Here is a 15,096-nt window from a genome sequence, read left to right as displayed (position 1 = left end):
AACCTGCTTTGGAAGAAATGCTCAAGGAAGTTCTGCAGGGTGAAATGAAATGTCACTAGACAGTAACTCAAAGCCATATGAAAAAATAAAGATCTCAATAAAGGTAAATATATGGACAATTATAAGTGCTAGTATTTGGAAACAGTGGTGTGGAATGCTATTGTTTGTCTTCATCATCATTTAAACAAGTAAAATATTTTAAAAATTCTTAGTATACAAGTAGTATTATTGTAACTTTGGTTGGTGATTCCACATTTTGTCTTCTCTTAATTTAAGAAACTAATGTATTTAAAATAATTAATTTGTTTGTGTTTCAGGCCACACAATATATAAAGATGTAATTTTTTGGCATCAACAACTTAAAGGTGTGGGGTTGGAGTTTTAAAGGAGCTCAGGTTTTGTATGTAATTGAAGCTAATTTGGAATAAATTTAAATTGGAGTCTTGTAACTTTAGCATGTTAAGTTTAATCTCCATGGTAGCCACAAAGAAAATAGCTATAGGATATACACAGAAGAAAATGAGAAAGGAATTCAAAGTTTCCCTGCAAAAATTAACTTTTAAACACAAAAGACAAAAGTGTTGCAGGAAATGAGGACAAAAAAGCTATGAAGCATATTGGAAATGAATAGCAAAATGACAGAAGTAAGTCCTTTATCAGTAATTACTGTAAATGTAAATGGATATTAAGCTCTTCAAACAAAAGACAGAGATTGGCAGAATTGATTTTAAAAAAGTTCCATCTATTAAAGACTTAAATGTTAGACCTAAAACCATAAAAACCCTAGAAGAAAACCTAGGCAATACCATTCAGGACATAGGCAAAGACAAGGACTTCATGTCAAAAACACCAAAAGCAATGGTAACAAAAGCCAAAATTGACAAATGGGATCTAATTAAACTAAAGAGCTTCTGCACAGCAAAAGAAACTACCATCAGAGTGAACAGGCAACCTACAGAATGGGAGAAAATTTTTGCAATCTACTCATCTGACAAAGGGCTAATATCCAGCATCTACCAAGAACTCAAACAAATTTACAAGAAAAAAAAACAGACAACCCCATCAAAAAATGGGTGAAGGATATGAACAGACACTTCTAAAAAGAAGACATTTATGCAGCCAACAGACACATGAAAAAAATGCTCATCATCACTGGCCATCAGAGAAATCCAAATCAAAACCACAGTGAGATACCATCTCACACCAGTTAGAATGGCAATCATTAAAAAGTCAGGAAACAACAGGTGCTGGAGAGGATGTAGAGATATAGGAACACTTTTACACTGTTGGTGGGACTGTAAACTAGTTCAACCATTGTGGAAGACAGTGTGGTGATTCCTCAAGGATCTAGAACTAGAAATACCATTTGACCCAGCCATCCCATTACCAGATATATACCCAAAGGATTATAAATCATGCTGCTAGAAAGACACATGCACATGTATGTTTATTGCAGTACTATTCACAATAGCAAAGACTTGGAACCAACCCAAATGTCCATCAATGATAGATTGGATTAAGAAAATGTCACACATATACACCATGGAATACTATGCAGCCATAAAAAGGATGAGTTCATGTCTTTTGTAGGGACATGGATGAAGCTGGAAACCATCTTTCTTAGCGAACTATCACAAGGACAAAAACCAAACATCGCATGTTCTCACGCATAGGTGGGAATTGAACAATGAGAACACTTGGACACAAGAAGGGGAACATCACACACCGGGGTCTGTTGCAGGGTGGGGGGAGGGGGAGGGATAGCATTAGGAGATATACCTCATGTAAACGATGAGTTAATGGGTGCAGCACACCAACATGGCACATGTATACATATGCAACAAACCTACAGGTTGTGTACATGTACCCTAGAACTTAAAATATAATAATAAAAATAAAAGGTCCATCTGTAGGCTGTCTACAGTTGATTCACTTGAGATCCAAAGACACAAATAGATTGGAAGTAAAAGGATGGAAAAATTTTTTTCCATGCACAGAATAGCAAAAAAAAGCAGGCATGCCTATATTAATATTAGATGAAATTGATTTATAATCAAAAATGTTCAGAAAAAAAGAAGGACACTATATATTAATAAAGTTTCAATGCAGCAAAATATAACAATTACAATCATTTATACACCCAAAAAACACCATAAGAATATATGAAGCAAAAACTAACTGAATTGAAGGGATAGATAGTTCTACAATAATAATTGTATAATTCAGTACCCCATTCTCAATAATGAATACATCAGGCAGAAAATAAGCAAGGAAACTGAGGACTCAAACAATATATTAATCCAACTAGATCTAACAGATATATACAGAACACCCTACTCCATAACTGCATACACATTCTTCTCAAGTGCACATGCGACATTTTCCAGGATGGGCAATATGTTTGTCCAAATATTAAGCCTCAATAGATTTTGAAAAGTAGTTATCATACATTGTGTCTTCTCTGAACACTGCGGGATAAAGTTAGAAATCAATAACAGAAAGAGAACTGAAAAATTCACAAATTTATGGACATTAACACACTCTCAAACAACCAATTGATGAAAGAAGAAATCACAAGGAAAAGTAGAGAACTCTTAGAGATGAGTGAAACAAAAACACAACATACCAAAACTTACGGGATGCAGTGGAATCAATGCCAGAGGGAAAATTTGTAGCCATAAATAATTTCATTAAAGCATTTATAAGATCTCAAATTAGCAACCTATTTTTACAACTTAAGGAATTAACAAAAGAATAAACTAAACTCAAAACTAGAATGAAAGATATAATATCCAAACAGAGATAAATGAAATAGAGAATAGAAAAAAAAATAGAGAAAAAGATCAACAAAATTGTCAAATCTGTAGCTGGATAGACTAAGAAAAAGAGAGAAAACTCAAATTATTAAAATCACAAAAATTGGAACATCTCTACAGATTATAAAGAGGCCGGGCGCGGTGGCTCAAGCCTGTAATCCCAGCACTTTGGGAGGCCGAGACGGGCGGATCACGAGGTCAGGAGATCGAGACCATCCTGGCCAACACGGTGAAACCCCGTCTCTACTAAAAAATACAAAAAACTAGCCGGGCGAGGTGGCGGGCGCCTGTAGTCCCAGCTACTCCGGAGGCTGAGGCGGGAGAATGGCGTAAACCCGGGAGGCAGAGCTTGCAGTGAGCTGAGATCCGGCCACTGCACTCCAGCCTGGGCCACTATAAAGAAATTAAAAACATTATAAGACAGTAGTAGGAACAATTGTACACCAACTAATTTGATAACCTAGATGAAACAGGCAAATGCAAGAATTTTAAAAAGCCGTCCTAAAATTGATATAGAAACTCAAGAGACCCTGAATAACAAAACTGAAGGACTCACATTTTCTGATTTCAAAACTTGTTGCAATACTACAGTAATCAAAACAGTGTCATACCAGCATAAAGGCAGGTATATAGACCAATGGAATAGAATAGAGACTTCAGAACTATCCCCTTACATATATGACCAAATATCATTTGACAAGAGTGGCAATACCATTCAATTCAGAAAGGCCAGTGCTGGGAAAATGAAAATCCACATGCCAAAGAATGAAATTGGACTCTTACCTAACACCATATAAAAGATTAAAATGGATCAAAGACACTGAATTTAAGACCAATATCTATAAAGCTTTTAGAAGAAAACAGAGGGCAAAAGCTTCACAACATTGGATTTGACAGCAATGTCTGTAATATGATACCAAAGGCACAGGCATCAAAAGCACAAAACATGCAAATTGGATTTCATGAAAATTAAAAATTCTGTGCATGAAAAGAAAAACACTGGCCAGGCATGGTGACTCACATCTGTGATCCCAGCACTTCGGGAGGCTGAGGCAGGATGATCACTTGAGGCCAGGAGTTCGAGACCAACCTGTGCAGCATGGTGAGACTGTTTCAACAACAACAGAAAATAGCCAGGCATGATGATACATGCCTGTAGGCCTAGCTACTTGGGAGTCTGAGGCAGCAGGATCACTTGAGCCTAGGAGTTTGAGGTTGCAGTGAACTATGATCATGCCACTACACTCCAGAAAGAAACCTGTCTGTAGAAAAAGAAAAAGAAGAAGAAGAAGAAGAAGAAAAATCCTATCAACAGTAAAATGGACAGCAACCCACACAATGAAGAAAATATTTATAAATCACATATCTGATATAGGATTAATATCGCAAATATAGGAAGAACTCCTAAAATTTAACAATTACAAAGAAACGTGATTTACCTGGTTGAAAAATGGACAAGATACTTAAATAGATGTTTCACCAAAGATGTTACAGAAATGACTGATAAGCACCTGAAAAGATGCTCAACATTATTAATCTTCAGGGAAATGCAAATCAAAAGAACAAAAAAACACCATCTCACACCAATTAGAATGGCTACTATCAAATAACAGAAAATAGCACGTGTTGGTCAGAATGTAGAGTTATCCAAACACTTGTGCCCTGTTTGTTGTAATGTAAAATGGAATTGCTGCTGTGGAAAACAGTATGATAGTTTTGCAAAAAAGTAAAAATAAAATTATTATTTGATGTAGTATCCCACTTCTGCATGTAAACCCCCCAAAATTGAAAGCAGGACGTGGAAGAGATATTTGTACATCAGTTTTCATCGCAGCATTTTTTTGTAATAGCTAAAACGTGGAAGCATTCCAGGTGACAATTCATAGACACATGGATAAGGAAATATGGCATATATGCACAATGGAGTATTATTCAGCTTTAAATCAGAAGGAAATTCTGACATACACTACAACAGGGGTGAAACTTGAGGACATTATGTATTCAAGTCCTTTGCCCATTTTTGAATCAGGTAAATCATGTTTCTTTGTCATTGTTGAGTTTTGGGAATTCTGCCTATGTTTGGGATATTAAACCCTTATCAGATATGTGGTTTACAAATATTTTCTCCCATTCTTTGGGTACTGTTAATAATGTTTTTCCCTTCCTTCCTTTTTTTCTTCCTTCCTCCCTCCCTCCCTTCTTCCTCCTGCCCTCCCTACTTGCCTCCCTCTCCCCCACCCCCCAAGACAGGGTCTCTCTCTCTCACCCAGGCTGGAGTGCAGTGGCACGGTCATAGTTCACTGCAAACTCACACTCCTGGTTGCACATTATGAATTGTACATTTACAAGTGGTTAAGAAGTTAGATTTTATGTTATGCGTATTTTACCGCAATAAAAAATGGAGAAAAAAGAAGAAATGAGCTCTCAAGCCATGAAAAGACATGAAGGCAAACTAAATGCGAATTACTAACTGAAAGAAGGCAGTCTGTAAAGGCTACATACTCTATGGTTCCAACTATATGACTTTGTGGGAAGGCAGAACTATGGACATATTAAAAGATTAGTTGTTGCCAGGAATTGGAGAAGGGGGGAGATGAATAGGCAGAGCACAAAGGACTTTTTTTTTTTTTTTGAGACAGAATCTCACTCTGTCGCCCAGGCTGGAGTGCAGTGGTACAATTTTGGCTCACTGCAACCTCTGCCTCCTGGGTTTAAGAAATTCTCTGCCTTAGCCTCCCAAGTAGCTGGGATTACAGGCACCCACCACCACGCCCGGCTAATTTTTTGTATTTTTAGTAGAGACAGGGTTTCACCATCTTGGCCAGGCTGGTCTTGAACTCCTGAACTCGTGATCCACCCGCCTCGGCCTCCCAAAGTGCTGGGATTACAGGCGTGAGCCACCGCGCCCGGCCAGCACAAAGAACTTTTTAGAGCAGTGAAGCTATCCTTGCCCATACTGTAATGGTGGATACATATCATTACACATTTGTGAAAACCTGTATGATGGGGACCATCAAGAATGAGCCCTAATGTAAACTGTGGGCTTTGGGTGATAATGATGTGTCAATATAGACTCATCAGTTTTAACATGTGCCATCTGATGCTGAGTGTTAATAGTGGGGAAACTCGTGTTATGTGGTGGGGGGAGGCTATGAAGGGCATATGGGAACTCTCTGTACTTTTTGCTCAATTTTGCTGTTTTTCTAGGAATTGTTTGTTAATTATGAAAAATGTGAAAAAACGTTACAAAATGAAAATTTTTAAATGACTTTTATTTATGTATTTGTTTATTTGAGACTTGCTCTATCTCCCAGGCTAGAGTGCAGTGGTGCGATCACAGTTCACTGCAACCTGCACCTCTCGGGCTAAAGCAATCCTCCCACCTTAGCTTCCCAAGTAGCTAGGGCTACAAGCGCGCACCACCACCCCTGGCTAATTTTTGTATTTTTATAGAGATAGGATCTCGTTATGTTGCCCAGACTCGTCTTGAACTCCTGGGTTCAAGTGATCCACCCATCTTGGCCTCCCAAAGTGCTGGGCGATTACAGGCATGAGCCACTGTGCTTGGCCAAATGACTTCATTTTATTTGTGTGTTTAAAGATTTTTCTTTAATTATGTTTCTTTTCCAAATATAAACTCAATATTTGGTTAAACAGAAATCAAAAGACATTTTTACTTAGATGTAAATGTTATAAATAGTAATTTAAAAGATCTCTGCATAATCTCCAAAAGTCAATGTAACCACATTGTGGCTGAAATAATGTACATTTTCAGTGAAAGATACTGTAATATTACTAAGGGTAAAAAAAAAAAAAAGTATATATTTTTTATTTACCCTGAATGCTAATGTTTGAGGAAATACAGGTGTCATTAGAGGAGGAGGAAAGTTTCTGAATACATAAAAGCACTCAAGATTGGTAGCCCTGTTGCTTTATCATGCCAGCTTATACTTCAAGTAATTTATTTACTTTCTTTCTAAATCTATCACTAATTCTGCTCGGATAAGGGGATTTAATGAGATGAAGACAGAAAGAATTGGAGAAGAAAGGAGATGAGAAGAAAGTAGATCCTTTTCAGAAGTGAAAATATGAAGTAGAAAAGATAAAATGAAGAACATGGTTTCGTAAATAAATATGAGTTAGTGATCTATGGGAGAAAACTTAACCATTTAAAATTTACTAATTGCTGAGCATTAAAAGAATTGGATTAAGAGTTGGAAGGTTCAGGGTATACACTGAACAAGCATCTATAAGACTTGAGATGTAGATCAGATGTGTGTATATGCGTGTGGGTTTTGTATGTGTGATATTTACATATTGTGGTTTTGACATTAACATTATGTGAAGCTTTTGAGCAGCATAGACTAAATATTGACTATGCAATATATTAGTCACGTAAAACCAAATTTATTATAGTTCTCAGTTTTCTACTTTACTTTCCAAACCAAAATATTTAAGATTATAATCACTACTTACATTTTTTCCTCATTTAAAAATCAGATATGAAATTGACAATAGTGAGAAATTGAATTTGCCTGGTATAGCTTTGTAGTAGTGTAAATGGAAGATTGTCTGTCATATTAGGAGCTCTCCTATCTTTATTTTTAGACCAGTATTTTAGACCATATTGAAAAGATAGCTAATAACGGCTTGGATTCTACCTTTAAAAAGTATTTTTTGTCAATAGTTTCTTTTTTGAATGCCATTTATTAGATAAGCACATAGTTTAATACTCTGCACAGATGTGTTTTTTAGCCTTAGTATGATTTTCTTATGAGTTTTCATTATGATCATAGACTTACAGCCTCACCATTTACTGTCTGTTCTCTAGTATCTTGGAGGTATTTAGAGTTTACAGATAGATTCATAGCATTTTTTTAATCTGAGAGGAATCTGACAGAAAATATAGTTCAGAAGCTGTATTTTAGATACAAGAAATGGAGATGTAAGGTTTAATGCTTGACTCCAACTCACACTCTATGCCTGGTGCAAAGCTTGGTGTAATTCCTTATTTCCTGCGCAGGCCTGCTTCTGCTGCAGTACATTGTCTTCATCTTTGGGATTGTCTATTCCAACATTCTCTGTTCTGCCACATAAACCATTTTTATTCAGATACTTTTCAGCTTCTTTCTGCCCCATCCTAACAGTGAACAGTATTGTTAACCCATCTTGTATACCTGTCTTCTGCACCTCAAATAGATTTTGTGAGGATGAAGAGTCGATGTAAAAACTGAAGTTCTATGACACAGGTCACAACCCTTCCATTATTGGCCCATAGTGTTTTAAATTCAATGCCTTGAATGAATTGCCAGTATTCAAAAATGGATACATTTCACATAAAAATCTGGATATTTCAGTTTTTCTAGGAAGGTCCATAAATCTTGCAACATGGGATGGCCTTCTTCAGTGATACTATTAATACAGCATGTGCAATTTCTATTTCACTAGAGTTCCTGTCACTGCTTATGCATTTCCCAGCCCTTGGCCAAATATCAGCTGTTGTTCCTTCATTATCGGATCTCCTGCTTTTCTCATTTAAATTAGTTGCCTTAGGCTGGGCGTGGTGGCTCACACCTGTAATCCCAGCACTTTGGGAGGCCGAGGCGGGCAGATCACAAGGTCAGGAGATCGAGACCACCCTGGCTAACACGGTGAAACCCCGTCTCTACTAAAAATAGAAAAATTAGCCAGGTGTGGTGGTGGGCACCTATAATCACAGCTACTCAAGGAGGCTGAGACAGGAGAATGGCGTGAACCCAGGAGGTGGAGCTTGCAGTGAGCCAAGACCGTGCCACTGCACTCCAGCCTGGGTGACAGAGCAAGACTCTGTCTCAAAAAAAATAAAAAATAAATAAATAAATAAGTTGCTTTGATGTCTGCAGACATTTAGGGAGTTCAACTGCTGTTCTCTGAAAATAAAAGTCAAAATTAATAGTACTAGTAAAATGTTTTTCAGGGCATAAAGGTAAGGGTTGGGGAAGACAGACATAAAACAATGAGGAGGTTTATCAATAATGAAAATCACTGACAAGTCTTCAAATTTGTTTTTCAAGGCAAACATGTCCCAGGTAAGGCAAGTGGGATTGCTGGCTGCTGGATGTCAGCCATGGAACAAGGATGTGTGTGCTGCCGGTGGAGACAGGTTTGCATATTGTGCGACTCTGGCTATCTATATTTATCAGGTAAAATAATAGTAATTCTTTTCCATTTTTAATTATGTCAGGTAAAATTAATAGTTAATGAATACATATTTGAAGTCCGTGTTACATGAAAAACATAATGCTATAATTTCATTTATATTTATATTTTTAAAGTTTTGTGATTTATACCATATAGGTTTTAAAAGTTAAACCTTTAGAAAACACATTATTAAATTATTAGTAACTTTGATATAAGAAAATTCTTGTATCAGTTGAGAAATGTGGGTAGTCCATTAGAAATCATTATAGTAAAATTAGGACAGATATATTTTGAGATATTATTGGGAGAAAAATTCATGTAACTATTTTTTTCATGTCCTAGCTCCATTCAGATACCCCTTCTCAGTTCATAATTTATAGAGCCAAAAACCGCTTGAATTTCTTCATATAGAAGTGCCATAAGCATGTTAAATCAAAGTCCAGTCTTTCTCCTTAAATTCAAAGTCAGTATCTCAGTGTCACCAGCTAATTATTCATCTAAACCAGAAATGTGATAGTCGTCTTTGACTCCCTCTTCCACTCACATCCCATGCCCTTGGTAGCCAAGAATGATTCTAATGTGTTCCTGATATCTTTCTCACCTGAACTATTATAATAATCTCTTAATAGTCTCTATTTTTAGTTTGGCTCCCACTAATTTTTTGTTCAGTGTAATCAGTTATCTGTAATGCAAATCTAAATTTTAAAGCTTTCAGTTGCTACTCATTCCCTAATAGTAACATCTAAACTTTGTAGTATGGCATTAAAATGCTTTTGTGATCTTCCTGCCTCTCTCTTACTCTGTGTTCCAGGTACACCAAACCAATTACATTTTTCTAAGACATCTCAGTCTTTCATACCTTGCCTTCGCTTACACTAATTTTTCAGTTTGCTTACATTGCCTGTCTAGAGAACACTTTCTCATCTTTCAAGTCTCAGCTCCTGTATAAACTCTTTTCCATATACTATTTTCCCGTCTTTCTTAGTAGTAAAGGACCTCATAAAAAGCCTCTCTACATGCTTTCATTTATTAGAAGTGAGTCTTTTCCTGTCTTTTAATTCTCAAATTTTTGCACACTTTCTATCACTTAGAAGACATTCATTAATTGTCTTAAATGAATGGGTTTAAGGAAAGAATCTTGAAACTCTAACTTCGGTTAAGACTAAGAATAACTTGTTTTATTCTAGAGCAAAAATTCTTTTCATTACTACATATTAGTTCATTACTAATTGTTTTCTGCTTTATTGAAAATTTAAGAAATAATAGCATTAATGTATAAAACAATCCATTTTCCACAATATAGAGTAAGATTTTAAGTGGTCCATTTCTTAAAATGTAGAAATATCTAGCAAACAAAATGTAACTTCAATGAAACTCACACTTCTTCATTTTCACCCCCTTCATACACAACACAGCAGCAAGACTTCTAAATACCTCTTTTGTTCTCCCATCTACTTCCTTTACACTCTTTATATAATCCCAAGCTTCTCACTCCCAAATCCCTCCTACACAATTTCTCTCCTAATCCTAAGTCCCTGTCTTGTATTTTATTTCCTCCTCAAAGAAGAGAAAGTTATCAAGCAAGTCAAACTATTCTTCTGAGGTAAGGATGGTAAAGAAACTCAGTGGATGAAACCAAAACCTAATTTTTTCAAGTTTCTATGTCTTAAATTTGTGATGACATTTTATGATGAATATTTAAAAATATTGAGGTAAAATTATTAATATAAACAATGTACATGAAAGTTGTCATGTCATTAAGGACTGAAACGAACAAAAATTATCCTAATTTAGAAGGTGATGCAAATAAACTTAGGGGACAGTTCATCACAGTGTCCACTATAAAACCTAGTTTCAAAGTATGCCAGTAGAAAATTATATTATTAAATGGTGACATTAACATGAAATTTATGTTAATAAGTATTGTTTTAAATATTATCATCTCAATTAAAGCGCTTTGAAAGTTATGCTACGTAAATATAAAATGATACAATTATTTTCAGGGGAAATATTTATTAAATAACACCTAGCACCAATGCATACTCAAAGTCTGATAATCGGTCACACTGGATAATGACACACTTTTATTATATTTTTCTGAATGATTAAATGATAATGGGAAATGGTATTGGAATTTTTCCTTAACTGTTGTTTTGTAATGCACTAATATGCTAATGTACCCTAAAAGTAGAGTAATTTATGGTCAATCTCAATGTAATAGTACAGTTCAATATTACTGAATTGTAAATATCATAGGAATGCATTAGTAGATTAATTCTTGCAAATAGTTCATTGTTCTCTAGAGTGCTTACAGTTACTCTCTAGATAATTTGTATGGTAATGTCAATGAAGGTCACTCATATGCCACATAGCTTCTTCACACATTTACTATATTAATAGATTCTTCTATTAATTTCTAACTTATATAGTAGGGTTTTTCTTTTGGATACATTAGATATCCTCACTGTATCTACCATAGGTGACTTAAATTGCTGAATAATTTGAAACTTAAATTCATATTTATTTCTAAAGGTATAGAAAACACAATTACGTATTTAAGTAAGTCAACTTAAAATTGCTTTTGCTGCAGTGCTAATCAGATGAAAACTCCATTGGTAATGGGTTATCTTTAATAATGTTTTAATCCAAAGTTGTCCAAGAATAGCTGAAGTTATAGAAAGAGAGAGAAATTATAGAATAGAAAGCCTTAGGAAATACTTATGTGATTAGTCAAAAATTACATACAATGTTCACTGCAGCATTATCTGCGATGGCAAACATTAAGTTACTTAGATGTTAAACAGATCATAAGTGTTTATTCTTTCAATAATATTAACTGAATATCTTCAATTAACCAAGCCTTGCTGTGTACCAGGATTGCAACTATGAAGAAACAGGCAAAGTCTTTTTATGGAACTTACATTCTTGTAAGGTGTAAGGAAAGGTGATAAGATAAATAAGTAAACAAATAAATAGGTAAAATTTTCAGAAAGAAGTGTGTTCTACAGAGGCTGAAAAAACAGGTATGATAAGATAGAGTCATGGGATAGGTTCTCGGGAGAGTTATGAATTAAGATAGCATGGTCAGAAAACATGTCTCAGAAGAGGTGCATTTAAACTCAGACCTCAATAGGAGTATGAATAACCATGAGCAAATCAGTGGATAGGGTGTTTAGAAGCCAAGGGAGCAGCAAGCAGAAGGCCATCAAGTGGAGGTGATTGGCTGTAAAAGAGAAACAAGAAGTTCAGAGGGATCCAGGAGGAACATGATTTCAAATTACTTTGGCTAAATAGCAGAGATTCGATCATGTAGAGATTTGAAGGCTGCTTATCATTTAGGATTTTATTGCAAGCATATGGCTTTAAAAAGTTTGATGTAATAAATATTTAATATCATAATGATTTGTAAAACTTAGAATAGCACTGTGAAAGGTTCATTATATGCTAAAGAGGAGAAAACTATAACAAAAAGACATAAACAACATATTCCAAACATGCTAAAAATGATAGAGATTAATTCACTAATTAATGCAGGCACATTTACAAAAGAAATAGGAAAAAGTAGGCTGTTTATTTTTTCTATTTACATATAAAAACACAATATAATGTCCTGTCTGAAAAACAGTAAAATTAAAAGAGCGAATGACATCATTGCTCTGGAAGCTTTGGACATCTTAATAGCGTAATAACGAGCACTTGACGTATTCAACCCAAATTTTCTTGATTCAAGTATAAGTGAAAAATTGCAGGAAAAAAAATATTCCAAAACCAAGGGTTTTTCTTCTCATAAATAGATATAGTTATGGAAAACATAATAAAGCTCTGAATTATCATGCATATTTAAATGTGAAACATTTATTTTTACTTATATTTAAAATGGATGTGTTTTTATTCTCTCAGTTTTTAATGTTTTTTTTTTTCCAGCTGGTTGAATATTCCTGAATACACTTGAATGTAGACCAAGGCTTGAAATGTGTTCATGTCTTTATTATTAGGTGAACTAATTTTCATGTATGTAGCTTTAGTTTTATGTGACGTGACTGTTAATAGTGTATTATCTTAAAAAGGAGCACTAAAATATGTTATTTATATATTTTGTTTTAGTTGGATCGCCGTTATAATGAATTCAAACTTCATGCAATTATGTCTGAACATAAAAAAACAATCACAGCAATTTCTTGGTGTCCACATAATCCTGATCTGTTTGCAAGTGGCAGTACTGATAATTTAGTGATCATTTGGAATGTTGCAGAACAAAAAGTCATTGCTAAACTCGACAGTACAAAAGGTATAATTATAACTGGGATTTATTTTATGGAATAAAATATTTTTATTTCAACAAGCACTATCAATATTATTAGTTCAGGTTTTAAACTAGTATTTTCAAACTTCCTAATGGCAATCTGTATAAGAAATAAAGTTCGCATAATGACTCGTGTCCATAGGTACAAAACTGAAACAAAATTTCATAAAATAATTGTACTTACAACATATGATGAACTAAAAACCTAGTCAATACCAAATAATTTTATTAATGTTTAAATATAATGTAAGAATTTCCAAAATAAATATAAAATTAGTAATCAGAAAGATGTTCTTACTGAGACAAGTAAGAAGCCTTGGCTGTTTGTTACTCTAGTCCAGCCTTTAAATTACAAAGAAAGTATTATGCATGTATTTGATGCATTGTTGAGCTGGTTACCTGCCTTTGTTTTTAATTTGGTCAATGTAGAACGTCCTCATCACACAAATTGGGCTTTATGAATTGGAATAATAGCATTATACTCTTTGACCTTAGACTTGGGAACTTGTATTCAGTCTTATCCCATCATAATGGTAAAGTTAAGTAATAATTATTCTGTGTTCAGTGTCACAATAATTAACTCTCTTTTTGAGCACCATATTTAGCTCAATTGATTATGGTTTTGAAAGCTACTGCTAGATATGTTTTTCAATTCAGCTTCTTCTCTAAAAGATAATTGTTTTAAGTTTGAGGTATAAAACTGAGACATGAAAATCTCACTAACCTTGTTTTGTTCAAATTTCTTTATAATATTGTAAGATTTTTGTTCAAATTTCTTTATAATATTGTAAGATAATTTATAGGCAATTATCTTTGAATTTGTTTCCATAATAATAAAAAAAATTTTTTTAACTTTTAGACATATTTGATATATTTAGTATATTGGTTTGTCTTTTCAAATTTAGATCATTAAGAATGCTTAAAATGTAATACTTAAATTTTATTACTCAACTGTTAAAGGTATTTGTCAAATGAAGTTCATTTTCAACTAGAAAAATATGGATCTCATTCCCAAGTTTACGTACCCTGTTTTTTACTTTTACTTAGAACAACCAGTGTATTAGACAGTGAGTAATGTTTGCTCCAATCTCTGAACAAATATTGTAAAAAGTCAGCTATCCAGTGAGCTTCCATTAATATAATTAACAATTTTTCTTAAGGCTTTCCGTGACAAAAAAAACAAATTACTTTTGGCACAATGCTTTGTGATATCTCAATCAAGACTTTTCATATCTCCCCATGTTTTCTGGTCACATCTGTTTGTCCGTCAATCACAAATTCTATAGGTTACTCCATTACTGTTTATATTGATCGATAATGCATTTCCAAGTACTTTAAATCCAACTTTGTGTGAGGTTAATTTTAAATAACACAACAAATTTTTCTTGAAATTCTTTCCATCTTTTATGTGCCATAAACTAAAATGTTGCATGATATTATTGTTCTCATAAAGGTGTAACACAAAGTCAGTGTTGGGTTATAACTACATATAATAAACCTAAGTTCTAAATGTTATGCAAAAGTAATGATTAATTTTATTGCCTCCTAGTGTATCCATGGTTTTATCATCAAACACTATATACATCACATCCGTTCACGGGGGAAGATTTTATTTATTCATCAGCTATATGCACCATAGTTCTTTTGTTACTGGATATACAATTAAATAATACTTTCTAATTAACAGTCCCAGAATGATTAGATAATTGTGGAAAACTTTTGGCAAATTTTTCATCTTTTTCCTTTCTTTGAAAATTTTCAGCTATGAATATCTCCCTCATCCAAATATCTTCCTAA

The 15,096-nt window shown here is 34.2% G+C and overlaps 1 protein-coding gene across 1 annotated transcript in view; it reads left to right on the top strand.

Moving 5' to 3' along the window:
- Positions 1-15,096, top strand: part of WDR17 (WD repeat domain 17) — a 115,549-nt gene that overhangs the window by 39,508 nt on the left and 60,945 nt on the right. The window contains exons 2-3 of the mRNA XM_023226814.2: positions 8,870-8,998; positions 13,101-13,284. Of these exons, the coding sequence (XP_023082582.2) occupies positions 8,876-8,998; positions 13,101-13,284 (307 nt within the window). The 5' untranslated portion in view covers positions 8,870-8,875. The remainder of the gene's footprint in view (positions 1-8,869; positions 8,999-13,100; positions 13,285-15,096) is intronic.

Source organism: Piliocolobus tephrosceles, chromosome 3, assembly GCF_002776525.5.
Source record: "Piliocolobus tephrosceles isolate RC106 chromosome 3, ASM277652v3, whole genome shotgun sequence".
In the NCBI taxonomy this organism is placed as follows: domain Eukaryota; kingdom Metazoa; phylum Chordata; class Mammalia; order Primates; family Cercopithecidae; genus Piliocolobus; species Piliocolobus tephrosceles.
This window is presented reverse-complemented; position numbering and strand designations above follow the sequence as displayed.